Consider the following 16,378-nt stretch of genomic DNA (forward strand, 5'->3'; position numbering starts at 1 on the left):
GACCTCAGGCTGTTATGAAACCCATGAGATGGAAGAGAGCATTGCAACACAGACACCACATTTCTAGACAGACCCAAAACTGCACTTTTAAACTTTCTGGGTACCTACACATTGTTGCTTTAATTTATTCCTGCACACAAAGTGAAGAAGAGAAATAAAATCTCTCCTACCTGTGACGTTCATATCCACGATCAGACCCTGCTGCACGTGTTCCTGAATCAGCTGCAAGGTCCTCTCAAAGATCTCACCAGCCCTGGCTGTTTCAAGGGTGTAGGGGTCCCGGGGGTAACGGAAAAGAGCCAGCAGGTCATTGGGCGTCTTGGGGCGTCTGTTTCGAGGAGTTAGAAGCGATGCAGGAGCATTAAAATCGACTGTTCAGGGCAATGAGCCTCCACAGGCAGCAGGAGTCAGGCTCTGAGCCTGGTCTGGTGCTCGACCCCCAAAATTAGCGCATAAGAACAAAGTGACTTGCCTGAATATTGCAGATGATTAAAGAAAGGATATTTTTCCCCAGCACAACACACATATTTAATTTCCTCAGCATCTGTTTTCTTCTGCTATAGTAATTTGTTTTTCACTTTTCAACAGCTGAAACCCAGAGGTTTTAGGCTTAATACAAACTGTCTTCCTTTTCAATAAAAACATATATTGGGGTGGAATTGGAGGGAATTACCATTCACTCGGGAAGTCATTTTTCATTGAGAAAATCATTAGAATTATTGTATTATTAGTTCTGTTCACCCTACACGAAGTCAGCTGCATTTATAAAATGACTATGCTGATTATTTTCTTTTCTATGCCCTGTCTCTGGAGCCAGCTCCAGCTGACAAAATGTACGCTGCAGATATAAGTGACAATAAGAGGTGATATTTGTGTATCAGATTTTTCCAGAATCCCAAATGCCTGTTATGAAGCTCTATCACATCCTCACATCTACACGGTGCAGCTTCAACCTCCAATACCCAAAACAATACTGTAGTTTTCATTTGCGGGTTGTCAACGATAAAATGAGATTTGAGGAAGCTTCATTGTCTTTTTTTTTTTTTTTTTTATCTCTTTTCTGCTTGAAGTCTCAGATCACAGCGTTTCACACTTACTTGCTGAACAGCTCGGTGCGTGTTGAATTGATGGCGTGGTCCACGCTGCTGATGGCTTCCCGCAGCGACGTGGCTACAAACGTGTCACCGCTCCGACCGACATCCGTGGCTTTCCAAAGCAGAAAGAAAGGACAAAAAATGATAAATTTACTTTGATATTAATTTGTCTTCCAAGCTCAAAGGAATCTGTGCACCAGTAGAAGCCCCAGAGTAACTCCACTGCAGGTCAAAAGCCGTTTCCATTTGCAACATAAACATCAATAATTTTTATTTTTTATTTTTAATAGATACTCTGAAGAAGAAATTAAGTGCCTGAAAAAGAAGGTGACTTTTTCAGGAGATGCCTATAGCATACATATTCAGAGTTTGCTCCTGTACAGCTTTGCAAATAAATGCCTGTTTTGGTTGGTGGTTAAACTGGAAAAAGAAAATATAAAAATCATAGCGGGTTAAATCAAAATCATGTGTTTATTTCCCACAAAAGAAACTTCTAAAATTCATGACATTCATTTGAATGTGATTTTCATACATGAATTTTCCATTTGTGGAACACTTCTAATTCAGTTCAACTTTAGCACTAACACATCAGATACGTCATTTTAAAACAAAAAATAAAGCTGTTGTTTGAATATCTTCAGAAGTAACCACATGAATTCTTAAAAATTATTACAGAATGTATTTTTTAAGCCAGGGTCTTTGTCACAGCTGAACAAACCTGCTCCAGTCTGGCTACCGGCGTTTGCAATAGCCAGCTGGAAAATGAGGTACCAATCAAGAATAAATCACAGAAATTACCTCAGGAATAATTTCGAACAACAAAGAAATTTCAATTATTCTCAGCTCCTTGCATACAATCCCTGTATAGAAAATGATACTAAATTCACCTAATAAGCCACTCACAATTCATGCTGGTGCTCGAGGAATAGCTCTCTACTTAATTTTTTAACCTTATTGCTCGCCTTTGATTTTTTTCCCCACATCAGTTCTTCCTCACCCTCTAAGAAGGACAATTTCTGCTCTCGACCTCTGGTTTGACTCACGGAGGAGCACTGCTCCTCTTTATTCATCGCAGCTCCCCTAATGCACGGAGCAGCAGCTTGAAAACCAGCGCCTCATTTCCCACCCCCAAGGGACCGAGCGAACATTTAAAACCCCATCTTCGCAGCGACAACGTTGTTCTCCTTCTCCCTCCCCCAGCGGGCGAGGTTATGGTCAGACGGTGGCTTCTGAGCGTGTTGGCACATCTTAATAAGTTTCTCCCTCCCAGCAGAGGCAGTGACTACACGCACGCCGACAGCTCGGCTTGCAGGAGGTGGTTTAAGGAAAAAACTTTAGCTTTTTGGGAAGAACCATAGAATGGTTTGGGTTGGAAGGGACCTTAAAGATCATCCAGTTCCAGCCCCCCTGCCCTGGGCAGGGACACCTCCCACCAGACCAGGTTGCTCAAAGCCCCGTCCAGCCTGGCCTTGAACCCCTCCAGGGATGGGGCAGCCACAGCTTCTCTGGGCAACCTGGGCCAGGGTCTCACCACCCTCACAGCAAAGAATTTCTTCCCCAGATCTCATCTCAATCTCCCCTCTTTCACTTTAAAACCATTGGCCCTCATCCTATCGCTCCCCTCCCTGATCAAGAGTCCCTCCCCAGCTTTCCTGGAGCCCCTTTAGGGACTGGAAGGGGCTCTAAGGTCTCCCCGGAACCTTCTCTTCTCCAGGCTGAACAACCCCAGCTCTCTCAGCCTGTCTTCATAGGGGAGGTGCTCCATCTCTCTGATCATCTTTGTGGCCCTCCGCTGGACCTGTTCCAACAGGTCCATGTCCTCCCTGTGTTGAGGACTCCAGAGCTGAACACAGTACTCCAGGTGGGGTCTCACCAGAGCAGAGTAGAGGGGCAGAATCACCTCCCTCCACCTGCTGGCCACACTTATTTTGATGCCGCCCAGGATGCAGTCGGCTTTCTGGGCTGCCAGCATGCACCAAATTGCAGCTCAGCTGAGAAAACAGCAAGGAGCAGCTGGGAGGTGCATGGGCTTACACAACAGAGCAACTCTGATCATTCTTGCAAGGGACCTGTCTGCAAAGAAGCTAAAGAAATAACAGAGTTATCCCTTCAAAGTGTAGGCAGCAACACAGCGTAGCCCCTCCTTACACAAGAGCAGGAGAAGACTCAGGAGGAGGACAGGAGACACCCTACCGGTGATGGTGAGCTGCATAGCGCTGGAGGTGAAGCCAAAGGGGTTTCTTGCTATGCACTCGTATCTGCCCTGGTCAGCCACGCCGAGGTCTTGAATGGAAAGGGTCCCATCTTGGCTTATGTGGAACTTGCCACTCTCTGTGATCTGGATCCCCTCCTGTTGCACCATCAGAAGACAGAAAAGGTGTCAGGGTACAGAAAGCTTCCCACCATCCCAGCCTTCAGCCTGTTCAGCAAACCCACAGACAGATGCGATGAGCTAAAGTGGCCACCAGATGTTAGCATTGCTCTTTCCAGAGAAACCAGAAAGCCATCCAAGGACATCTGCTCCTGCCTGAACCCACTGCGAGGGGGTCCTTGCTCAGCTTCTTCACCCTGGTCCACCTCCAGGCACTCACTGTGGCGCCCAGACACCCCACGCGTTTCCCTGCATGTCTTACAGATGGGCTGGCTGGAGCGAGTGCTGTGCCCTGATGTTGTCACAGAAGTTTCATGGCATGTAAAAAAGTCTGAATATCTTGAGTTTTGGGAAAATCTGAAACTGATGGATTTTTGCTGGCCTTGAACTGCAGGTACCAGCTTTTGCTGGCTCTGGTCGGCATCGCTGATCAAAGTGCTGCGAGCAGCACCCTCAGTCCCTACCTCTCAACCTGGCTGCTGGCAGAAGTGGCTTCAGGTTTGACTTTTTTATTCTCCCATTTCTTAACATCTTTCTGCTGCCCTGCCCCAACCTAATGTTTACTGTGCTGCCCTCCCAGGCTCTTTTCTTCTGCTCCCAACGTTGGCTGGAGCCCAAGGCAAACTGCAAGGTCACCTCCCACGAGACCCTCTGCAGGGTAACTGAGGCTCAAGCATTTTCCCCTGACTTGTTCTGTGCCTGCCTGGGCTCACAGGCGGGACAGGTCCCAGGGAATGTCCCAGGTGTTGTACTACGGCACAGCAGGAAAACTGAATTTCACTGAATTTTTTAGAGTTGGAAGGGACCATAAAGATCATCTAGTCCAACTCTCCTGCCGAAGCAGGATTGCCCAGAGCATGTCAGAGCATGTTACTCAGGACTGCATCCAGGCGGGGCTTGAAAATCTCCAGAGAAGGGGACTCCACACCCTCCCTGGGCAGCCTGTTCCAGGGCTCTGGCACCCTCACCGTAAAGAAGTTTCTTCTCATATTTGAGTGGAACCTCCTATGTTCCAGCTTGTGCCCATTGCCCCTCGTCCCATCACTGGGAACCACTGAAAAGAGTCCGGCTCCATCCTCCCTCACCCCACCCTTTAGATACTTATAGGCATTGATAAGGTCTCCCCTCAGCCTTCTCTTCTCCAGGCTAAAGAGTCCCAGCTCTCTCAGCCTTTCTTCATAAGGGAGATGCTCCAATCCTTGAATCATCTTTGTCGTCCTTCGCTGGACTCTTTCCAGTAGTTCCCTATCCCTCTTGAATTGGGGAGCCCAGAACTGGATGCAGTATTCCAGTTGTGGCCTCACCAGTGCAGAGTAGAGGGGGAGAATGATGTCCCTCGACCTACTAGCCACACTCTTCCCTATGCAGCCCAGGATTCCATTGGCCTTCCTGGCCACAAGAGCACACTGCTTGCTCATTGTCATTTTTCTGTCTACCAGGACCCCCAGATCTTTCTCTTCAGAACTTGACTCCAGCAGGTCCACACCTAACCTGTATTGGTGCCTAACATTCTTCTTCCCCAGGTACTGGACCCTACACTTTTCCCTGTTGAACCTCATGAGGTTCTTCCTTGCCCAGCTCTCCAGCCTGTCCAGGTCTCGCTGGATGGCAGCACGGCCCTCCGGGGTGTCAGCCACCCCTCCCAGTTTGGTATCATCAGCAAACTTGCTGAGGATACACTCAGTCCCCTCGTCCAGGTCGCTGATGAATATGTTGAACAGGACTGGACCAAGTATTGACCCCTGGGGGACACCGCTGGTTACAGGCCTCCAGCTTGAACCTGCTCCATTAATCATTACCCTTTGGGTCCTGTCACACAGCCAGTTCTCAATCCACCTCACTGTCCCCTCATCCAGCCCACACTTCCTTAGTTTCCCAACGAGGATGCTATGGGAGACTGTGTCAAAAGCCTTGCTGAAGTCAAGGTAGATGACATCTGCTGCCCTCCCTTCATCCAACCAACCAGTTATACATGTAAACATCTGAAAAGCTTCATCTAATGAATTCTAGAAAAGAGCAGCCAGGCTGCAGTGTGATTGTGGGGGATCGTGGCCCTGCCCCATCAAAGCTGGAGCCAACCAGCATCATCCACTTCCACCAGTGGGAATCCTGGAAATAAGGACCAACTACTCAGGAAAAAAAAACAAAACCAAATTTCATTTTTTTCCAGGAATAGTCAATCAAGTGTTTCTAATGTCCTGGAAGGTCACTGGCTTCAAATTACTCGTTTGGAAGAAAGAACAAGAGAAAACAGGAATGTGCTTTGCAAGGCTTTGAGACTGGGAAAGAGCAGCATTCTTTCACATCATTAGAAAACCCAAATCAGTGGAAATGTTGGTCCTTAAATTTTCATCAAACACAATTCCTTCCATGTGTATTGCACAAATGGATTTAAGTGGTTGAGCTGGGAGAGGCATTTAATGTGAGAGCTGTTTAATGCCCCCATGGAGGAGCCATCCCGCTTCCCGGTGACGGTTGAGGACACGGTGTCATCACTTACTTTGACCCAGGTTATGGTGGGCCGTGGATCTCCTTGGGCAGCGCAGGTAATCGCAACGTCCTGGCCTGTCTCTGCCACCACGTCTTGAGGGGGATGAAGGAACACGGGTATCACTGTGCGACATGGGGGAAAATAAGTCACAAGTGCAAGAAATGAAATAGAAAAAATAGAAAAATAGAGAAATCTGGGTGCAAAACATCTCAGCATGGGGAAACCAGAGCTGCTGGGGCTCCTCCTGCTGCTGCACGGGCTCTTCAAAGGGGTGTTAGTTCACCCATGCTCTCTGTCTCTCCACCAAGTCCTCTGTAATTTACGTTCGTTATTTCCTGCTCCTGTGGGTCTCTACGCGGGGCAATTACATAGGAATGTGCTGGGCTCTCTGTCATTTAAAATCTTTAATTCAAAGGCTTTCTAGAAAAGATGCTCCAGCTGAAACAGGGATCATGAACTGATTCAGGAGGAGGCTCTACGGCAGGTGTTAATCAGGTTAGATTAAATAATTATATTGATCTTGCTGGTCCTAAACTGTTCTGTGAATTCTGTGCTTGAAGCGTCACTAATTTCATGTTTCTAGACAGTTTCCTTCCCTCCAGTTTACCATTAGTAAAATTCTGCCATGTTTGTGAAAGAGCAGGGAAATTTGCTTGTTTAGAACGATTATTTATATGGGAACAAAAAAGAAAATTAAAATATGAAAGCTTTCCTGGGTGACTTGTATTTTACAGCAGTTTGATTTTAGAATACCTAAATTTATGTTGAACCTATGACCTGGAAGCTAATGTTTAAGAGAAATGTATCCACAACCAGGGTTAAATCTTCCTGAGAAGGAAACATCTTGTTTTGCAGAATATTTCATTTCAGAAAAGAATGTTACAATTCATTCTGTAGGAAAGCTAAAATGTAGAAATAGCAAAAGAAAGATTACTAAGAATTTAATCCAATTTTTTGTAAAGTCCTGACAAAAATTCTTTTTTTCCTTTCCTTTACCAAAATAATTCTCTTAATAACAACTCCCGAACTCATTAAAGGGCCCCATTTTTCACTCAAACTGGCCAGATATCAGGGCTCATCTGATGGGCTTTAAAGGTCATTTCTGATCACGTAACCCTGCCCAAGTGCTTATTCCTGCAGATGCCCACCGATACCATCCCGTTCCCTGGCCACACCGGATGAGTTTCATTCCCACGGTTATACTTTTTCTAGACTACCAGATAAATTTCCAAGGAAAAACGAAGCAGTTCCTTCCAATTTATAAATCCTGGCACTCTGGAAACCTCCTTGAAGTTTCCCACCAACTGATGGAGCTCTCATGGATAGACATCTGCTCCCAGGGAAAAGCAAAATCCCTTCCCATTGGAACCAGGGCGATTCCCTGCCTTGTCAGTGTGTCGTTTACCATAACGTTAAATTAATGACACGCATTTGCCAGCCCTGATTTCCCACAGCCTCACCAGCGTACCTCGTGGGGTCACCGACAGCTGTACCGGGAGGGTCCTCACTCCGATGGCACTGATGGCGTGGCATTCGTACTGGCCTTGGTCATGCAAAGCCACCCTCATCACCCGCAGGGTACCCGTGGAGAGGATGCTGTGCCTCCGGTCACTCGGCAGTGGCCCACCTGCTCAAACAAGCAGCAGGATTTGTTAATTGTCAGTGAGATTCCTCCTCCCGTCACTGGAGGTATCTGTGACAGTTCAAAAGTTCATTTCCTTCCCCAACGTGACATCAGCCACCCTGAAATGCCATCTTCATCTTGCTAAGTGAGGAACAGGAGAGATGCTTCTCCTCCCACCCCCAGGATCATGACTGAGTTGTCTTGTCCGAGCAACTGGAAAGGAGCTGGTATCCCCTTTTTCTTGCCTTGTAAGCCTTTTCTTAGTGCAAACTGTAGATTTACTGACACCTTATGGATGGCAAATCTGTGTTCAATTATCCAAACTGTTTAATCAAATAAATGGAAACATCTAGCATTGTCTTTTTTAATTTGGTATTTTGATTTTCTTTGGTTTGGAAACTGCGTTGTTTCAATATTTCCTCTATTTAAGGAAAAAAAGTTCAAAATTAAAATGCTTTACCAAACCCAAACAAAATTATTAGAACTTCTCAGTTTAGTGACTTTTTTGGTTTAATATTTCATTTTTCCTCCAAATAAGGGCTCTATTTATTCATCCCAAATAGCAAAAGGAATCTGAATCCTCCCCACACTGTCAAAAGTGGTTTTGAGAATGAGCGATGCTCCATCACTTCTCCTCTTGTCTTGCTCTTAGCAAGCCCTCTGTGAAAGCACTGAAAGCCTGGCCGATCTTTGGATTGCTGCGTGACCCAGCAAACTTGGCTACAAAGCAGTTATTAACCTTACTCCTTGTCACTGTGCTCCTTTCCACATCTCTAAGAGATACATTCTAAAATCTGGGCAGTGGAGAAAAACAGGTTAAAGGAGATGGAGAACATGGTGGTGGAGAATTTCAGCTCGTCCTTCTTAACTCCACGTCAGGGCTATTGCTGTGGAAGCTGGAAAACAATAGCCACGAATTCTCCGCAGCACTAAACCATTAATTATGGCTTGTGAAGCATAAGGAAAAGTTGGAGGGCCTCTGGGCCAAGAGTTATTGGCTTCTGTCCCAGAAAGTGCTGGATGGGATCAGTTCAGTGGAGCCAGCGCTAACAATCATCCGAGACTGTAAAAGTTCACCACCACCTGTTGGCCCAAAGTGGTCTTTCCTAAGCTGAAAGGAACCTCCGAGGTGTGTCAGCGGTCAATGGTGCCCTCCTACAATGCGCTCCTCAAGAGGAGCAAATCAATGACAATGATGGAGAGCTGCTACGTGGTGATCCCCACCGACTTGGAGTGTCCAGACCCTGACTTTTCAAAGGAGGTAAGAAGGAGGAAGGAGGAAGTTTGAGGTTTTCCATGGGTTTCACGCTGATGAAAACCAGCACACTTCTTCCTTCTGTCATGATGACTTGGTGTGTCAAAGACCTAAGAGGCTCCTTCCTCGGTGCTTAATGTCATCCTTGGTGATCTATGACATACCTCCTAGCGTGACTAGGGCTGTGCTGATCACCATCTGTCCTGTGTCACCACTGCAAGTTATTGCCCTGGACCAGCAGCTTGGCTGTTCCTCACCCACACCCCATGGATGGCAGCACAGAAGAGAAAGAAACCCCGAGTCAAGTGAGGCAGTACCTGCCCTCGTCCAGGCAATCACAGGAGGAGGGTGACCCTCAGCAGAGCAGGGGAAATCCACACTTTGTCCCTCAGTCACTGTCTGATCAGTGGGGGTGAGGAGAAACCTGGGAGAATCTGGAGGGGAAAGCAATGACTGAACAGCAGGAAAAATTCAGGCAACAGATTTGGAGGAATTCTCAGTTCATGGGAGCAGAACCAGTCACAGGGCTCAGAAACAGCACTTTATCCCAGAAAAATCATCAGCCTGGGACTCCTCACCTTGCACTATGATCCTTGCTGTCGCCTGGATGGATCCCTCGGTGTTGCTGGCATTGCAGTTGTACTGTCCCTGGTCCGAGAAGGTGACGTTCTGAATGAAGAGTCCTCCAGAGCTGGTGATAGCGAAACGGGAATCCTGCGGTAAAGGAGAGCCTGTGCCAAGGGTCCAGCTGATGCGAGGGTGGGGGTGCCCAGAGACCCCACACTCCAAGGTGACGCTTTCCCCAATCAGCACTTCAGTGTTCTGCGGCTGGATCACAAAAGTGGGCTTGGCTGGAAGGAAACAAGTGCTTCAGAAACCAGAAGCCCTGCTGCCTCCTCGGTTATGGGCAAGAATTGCTTGGACTCCTCATGCAGCCCACCTAGCAGTCACCTGGCTCTTCCCTGACCTCCAAATCCTCCATGTGAGCAATTCCCCCAGTGCTACTTTTTCCTACCACCTCCCCAAGCTGGTCACTTAGTGCTGGAGCATCCCCACCCCTATGTCCCCTTCACCCTTGATACCTCTGTGCTGCAGAATTCATCCCAGCCTCCAAACTCCCTCTCCAGCCCCAAATTACCTTCAAACTCTAAATCCCCAGTTTCCCACTCCCATGAAGAAACCCCCTAAAGCTCAGACCACGCTACACTGTTGGCCACTCTCTTCCCAACCCAAGCTGGGCCTTCAAGAGGTGCACAAGGCTCAATTACATGGGGTGCCAAAATAGCGCAGAACGACTTCTTGTGTCTTGACCTCCCCAGCTATGTTCTTGGCCATGCATTGGTAGACGCCTTTGTCGGACTCCTTGGTATTCTGGATCATCAAGGTACCATCTTGCAACAGGTTGAGGCGATTGTCATCTTTCATGTCAATCTCATTACTGGAAAACAGCCACAAACAGGCAAAGTCTGAAAGGAGTAAAGACCATTGGTCTTCCCTTGAGCTGCTGGTGGGGCTTTGCGTGCACTGCAGTAAGTTGGTGTTCCTTGGAGCTGTTCCGAGACTTCATGAAATTTATAGCAAAAGTTATGATTTACAGCACTGAACTCCAGCTCCAGCTCTGATTTACTCCCTGGGTGAGCTACTTTTCCTCTCACCACTGATTACATACGACGTTTACAGCCCATGGGGAGAGCATACTGTTCCCATGCAATAGCATCATTGCTATTGTCAGGGCATCTAGGCCCAGAAAGCTTGTTCTCATTATTTACTGAGTGCAAATATAATAATGAATTAATATTGTTATTGTGTGCAGCCGTTTCTATCCGAATGGGCTCAAAGGCCTCAGGGGGGGCAAAAAGCTCTGAGTAAGTCACTGTGGGACCCCAGCACAGCTTGGACTCCAACCCAACCCAAGAGCTGTGAAACATCTTCTTTCTTTCTACAATGACCTGCGACTCCTGGATCCAAGCCTGCGGCAGAAGGTCCCACTGCTGCATCCCATTTGTCCCAGCACAAAGGAATCTTGGACGGCTGCAGATGATTGAAGAGGGAGAAGGGACCTCTCTCCCCCTAGGACAAAGGCTGAATCCACTATGCAAACTAATATGCTTGCTGGGCATTTATTTAATTCCCCTGATGTCTCCTCACTCTAGTCATATCTCGTTTGTGGAACATTTATTATCATTACCCCTCTTACAATGCTATTTTTGGGAGCCTGCCAGCATTTCCCTAACAAAACCTTCCTTCCAGGGGACTTAACTCAACCATAAACTTTTGCTCCGTGCTGAAACTCTGCCTGGTGGGGAGTTAGCTGAAGAAGCATACATTGATCATTTTTATTAATAACCGAGCCCTATTCAGGCTCCCACAGACAAGAAGCTCGTAAAGCAGCAAAGTTACTTCACTTCCACAGTGGGCAACTGCTTGAGCACAGAATATTTTATTGCGTAGCATTTCCCAGAAAAAATTCAGCATCCAGCATGGCCATATATTTTTTTCCAGTGTTGCTGTATAGAATGATAATCTGCTTTGCAAGGTCTGCCTTTCAGTGTAGCACAGTGATTTTTCCCTTTGGAAAAAAAGCCATTCTCCCAGCCTGCTAGGCCTCCAGTGAGAAAAACCGAGAGACTAGAAGTATTTCAGCAGTTAATAAATGGCAAGCATGGTGGCTTAGAGCAACATGAAATACTAATTTTTATTTTTTTTCTGATCAAAAGACAATTGCTTTCAGCCTGCAGAGCATGTTTATGGGAAAGTTATAAGCTCTTGGAATCCATTACAAATGCAGATGAAACATTTCAAATGCAGATGAAAACACCACTTGGATTACGTGGTCACCAGAGAATGCTATTAAAAGGAAGGTAAATACAACCCATGGAATATCCATTTCTTTTTTTTTTTTTTTTATGTTGCGTGAAACAGCTTTTGTAATTACAGGCAGTCACTAAAGAGCTCGGTGCTTGAAAACCTTTGCTACCCCAGGGTTCAATGTGTGCGACTTACTTGTTGTGCAGCCAAATAATGGCAGGCTTTGGGTTGCCTTCTGCCCTGCAGGTGAAATAAACCGTGTTTCCCAAGAGGACGTCGACATCGTGGGGTTCGGAGGTTATGCGAGGCCTCTCTGCAAAAGACAGTTTTAATGCAACCCGGTCTAGAGCAGCACAAAACCACCTACAGCCCAACCGGAGTGTAGGGGGTAACGCAACACCCGTCCTGCAACCCCCGAGCAAGCAGGAACCAGCAGAGCCCTCGGCACAACAGCATCCTCTCAGAGCCACCCCAAGACTTCTCACCAACGTCTAGATACGTAGCTGAAGGCTTTGTTTGACTGTGGTAATGTGTTGCGTTTGTTAAGCTGCTATTCTTTACACTTATATAAATTCTCACTGAAAAATGCCATTATCTCAGAATCACGGAATTGTCAGAGTTGGAAAGGACCTCTAGAGATCATCTAGTCCAACTCCCCTGCTAAAGCAGGGCTGCCCAGAGCACATCACTCGGGACTGCATCCAGGCGGGTCTTGAAAATCTCCAGAGAAGGGGACTCCACGACCTCCCTGGGCAGCCTGTTCCAGGGCTCTGGCACCCTCACCATAACGAAGTTTCTTCTCATATTTGAATGGAACTTCCTATGTTCCAGTTTGTGCCCGTTGCCCCTCGTCCTGTCACTGGGAGCCACTGAAAACAGCCTGACTCCATTCCTCCTTCAACCCACCCTTTAGATACTTGTAAGCATGAATGAACCTTTTCAATAAAAGGTTTAGTCGATGTCCTCTTGGGAGGGAAGAGCATCTTTCATCTGAGCCCACTAAAAGCCCTGGAGAATTGAAGAGGCAGTACGTCGGGCAGTGGATGGGCTCCCTGTTCAGCCCCCGGTGGCACTGGGACAAAACAGACCTGGCTGGACCCCACTTCACCATAGTTCCCCCAAGAGTTGGTCCCTGGCTCCCCCCAAAAAAGCGAAGAAGTCAGTGGCATCCTCACTCAGGTTGTTGTCAGTGGGCATCCTCGCAGAGCCTGCTGCTCTCAGTGACTGCCTGCTCCATCTGAACACGGTGCCAGCTCTCTGCGCATCACACCACCTCCCGTTCGGCAGGATCTCATTCCTTATGTCCCTAATTCATCAGCCCATCCCTGTTCACCAAACCTTTCACTCTGTGCTTCACTTTAAGATGAACTCAAGCACTAAATTAAACATTTAAAGGATGTGCTAAAATGGGAAGGAATTTATGTACATGATCTGGAACGCTTGATCTCAATTCAGCAGAATACTTACCCGTCTAACAATCTGTACGTTCACCAGTAATCCAGTAAAACCAGCTGGATTATTCATAAAATGAAGTGAGAATCTGCCACCTTCTCCAATGGAAGGTGTGTGCCCTTACTCCTTAGACCCCGAGTTAATGGCTTGGCAATTTGTCCCCAGTGGCAATGCCAGTGTGGGACCAAACCCAGCGCAGCCCCATGGTAACAAAATGCTGCTCCAGCACAGATTTGCTCCGCTGGGCTCACATCTGCCAAAAAGCCGTGGGTTAGCTTGATGCCAGGAGGCTTCGTACCGACTCAGATATCAGCTGCCTGCATCCTTAGAGCTCCACGCTGAATTATACATCATCTGTCTTCCCCAGCTGGCACGATACCAACATAAAAAGCCTAATGCCAGCAAAATCTTCCCACCAGGTGCTCTGGCTAATTTGACAGACATCCCACTGTGCGCCCATGCCTAAACCAGAACAAATTTACATTAACGGCTGTACCGTGGCACCAGGTGTGTGCCGGGGACAGCTCGTCGTGCGGCACATCCACTTGCAGTGAATCCCACTCCATGTGTCCCCAGCTGCTTTCTCTAGATCCTTCCTATCCCCGCCCCCCTTCCCCCCACCAAGCCTTGAGGTTATGGACCCATTTGTGCCATTTCAACTCTTTGCATGGCTCTGCCCTAAATTAAGCTGTGAAACGGTCAAGATTAAAAAAAAAATAAATAAATAATAAGATCATAGGAGAAAAGCAGAATTCAAGGGAGGGTTCTTCAAAAGCCAGCTGATGTCACACATCTGGCTCACAGTGCGGCCAGGGACACAGCTGGACTGGCATATCCAGGAGGGATGCTGAGAGCTGGCCCGGCCAAGTGGGAACGACTCGAACTGACTCTACCAGCAGTGAAGCGCCAGGGAACCACAGCCAGCACTTCTGCCACCCTCCGCCGACACCTGCGTTTAAAAGTTGGAGTTTTGTCTTTCTCTAGCTGAAATATCTAAATTCGGGATTTTTCAGAACAAAACCTGTCATTTCAAAATGACATTTTTCAGTGAGAAATTATCTAATACATAAACAACAATACACGGCCACAGCCAAACAAAGCCTTCCGCTACGTACCAACTAAGAGTTCGCTTCGGTTTTCAGTTGCGTTTCCAGCCCTCCCTTCTGTTCAGCCCAGGTGGGACATTTCTTCTGGTTGCTGGTTTAACCACTGGCCCCAGCAGGTCCTTTACTAGACCTACTCTATCTAAAAACCAAGACGACACCCGCCAGCCAAAACAGAGCTGCTTCCAACCCCCGTGAGACTTTCCCTGCATTATCCTGATAACTCGTGTGACCCCACTGGGACTTTTCCATTCCGGCAGCCAAAGGAGGGAGAAAGCAGGATGCCAGGAGAGGGAAGGAGGAGGGAATGGGGTAGAGGAAGCGATTCCCAAGACCAGAGCCCAACTCTACGGGCTGAGGGTGGCCGGTGGAAGGGTTTGACCTTGCTCACCACAGTTAAACTCCTGGGTGGTCAGGGTGACGATGGAGCGACCATGTAGTTCCCGTGGCGCCTCGCAGGTGGCGGCTGTTTGGATGCTGCCCTGCTCGGCGTATTTCCTCAACAGCTCCGCCAGCCACATCAGGTCGCAGTCGCAAAGCAAAGCGTTGGAGTCCAGCCGCCTGCAAGACCGAGGAAATGGCAGGGTCATTTCCCAGCCTCCAAAGGCCGCCTCCTTCTCCGGGACATCGGAGGGGAACAGTTCTCTGGAGAGAGGGATCACCTGGCTGTTCTTCCCTGCATTTGATTATATCCCAAATGAAAATTTGAGATATTTCATTCCCACAATGTTTACAGAATCACAGAATCTTAGTGGTTGGAAGGGACCTTTGAGATCATCGAGTCCAACCACATTAAAAAAAAAAAAAAAAAAAAAAAGAAAAAAAACAAGAAAAAAAAACACACACACAAACCCACACAAAAACAAAACAAACAAACAAAAAAAAAACCAACAACAACAAAAAAACCCCCCATACCAGAAAGAAAAAAAAAAAAAAAAAGCACCCACCAACTAAACCCCACACCCATAATCTCACACACAACACCCCACCACAAACCAACAAATCCAAACATTTAAACAGGATGCTTAACCAAGTCAGAAGGATTTAGTTGAAAAACTAACATTACCCATCAGCCATTCTGGCTTCAAATGAAAATTATTCTGTTAAGACTGGATGATGCATTTTGGGGCTTAACTTGAGGCACAGAGAGAAACTGAAATATTGGTATTTCCCCCAGGATGGAGATTTCAACCTTTACTGAATTCTGTAAGAGCAGCAGATAACACCACCTCTGTTAGAGCTTTCCATGCTCAAAAAACCCTCCTCCTTCATTTCAAGTGCATTGGATCAATCTCTTTCTGTGACCAGCTGCTAGAGGTTGTAGCATTCCTGCCCAACTACAAGAACTTTTATTACTGCACCATAGTCCTGCACCATGCTGAATGGAGCACTGGTGACCTCCCAGTGCACCCGTGCTTTTCCCTCCACTGACCTCATTCCTATGTGCAGTGCTATGCACAAGGATAAATAAAGATTATGGGGGGATTAGCTGATGCCTCCTTCCCCACTGACAGTTTTACAGGAGATGGGCCAGGGCCATTGGAAAAAGAAAAACCATGGCAAAAAGGTCTAATGTTTCCAGGGACAAACATTTGAGAACGTGAGATTTCACCCAAAGCCACGATAGAGCATTTTATAGACACCCCACCTTTTTCTCTGACACACACAGACAACTTTTCACAAGTTACTCCCTGTTAAAGAAAAGCGAAGAATTTTACCTGCTTGCAGAAATCACAGAGGGCTGCAGTGAGAAACACATTGTTTTCTTGTAGTTCAAAATCATGGCAGAACACCAAAATTCTTTAGTTTTTGCTTTTTCCCCAAAAACACGTCATAGAGCTTATTTCCAGGGATCACAAAAGACAAACAAAGCAAAGCTCTGGGGGGTTTAAGCAAGCAAAAAGTAAGCTTAGGAGGCAGCCAGGTTATGTGGGAATAACACACCAGGGCATTCCTGCATGGGATAAGAATCATGCACCTCGGCACCCCTCTGAGAATTTTCAGTCTCTAGAAAAAAAAAAGGCTTTTCTTTTACAACTGTGACTTTTCCTTCCCTGTTAGATACTGATCTGAAGACACAACTCAGGTCATAGCTGTGATTCGGACACCCTACATTTTTGAAAGATGTTTTATGGGTTCAAACTGTGTAGGACAGTCGTGGTGGTGAGGACTTTCCAGGA

General features: G+C 47.0%; 1 protein-coding gene across 1 annotated transcript in view; it reads right to left on the reverse strand.

Moving 5' to 3' along the window:
* LOC141470835 (peroxidasin homolog) overlaps nucleotides 1-16,378 on the reverse strand; it is a 47,353-nt gene that overhangs the window by 7,442 nt on the left and 23,533 nt on the right. Inside the window, exons 7-16 of the mRNA XM_074157107.1 lie at nucleotides 14,590-14,759; nucleotides 11,839-11,956; nucleotides 10,104-10,273; nucleotides 9,414-9,686; nucleotides 9,153-9,269; nucleotides 7,425-7,583; nucleotides 5,966-6,078; nucleotides 3,288-3,444; nucleotides 1,098-1,206; nucleotides 171-328 (exon numbers count right to left, since the gene is read on the reverse strand). Of these exons, the coding sequence (XP_074013208.1) occupies nucleotides 171-328; nucleotides 1,098-1,206; nucleotides 3,288-3,444; nucleotides 5,966-6,078; nucleotides 7,425-7,583; nucleotides 9,153-9,269; nucleotides 9,414-9,686; nucleotides 10,104-10,273; nucleotides 11,839-11,956; nucleotides 14,590-14,759 (1,544 nt within the window). The remainder of the gene's footprint in view (nucleotides 1-170; nucleotides 329-1,097; nucleotides 1,207-3,287; nucleotides 3,445-5,965; nucleotides 6,079-7,424; nucleotides 7,584-9,152; nucleotides 9,270-9,413; nucleotides 9,687-10,103; nucleotides 10,274-11,838; nucleotides 11,957-14,589; nucleotides 14,760-16,378) is intronic.

This window comes from Numenius arquata, chromosome 12 (genome assembly GCF_964106895.1).
Source record: "Numenius arquata chromosome 12, bNumArq3.hap1.1, whole genome shotgun sequence".
NCBI classification, from domain to species: Eukaryota; Metazoa; Chordata; class Aves; order Charadriiformes; family Scolopacidae; genus Numenius; species Numenius arquata.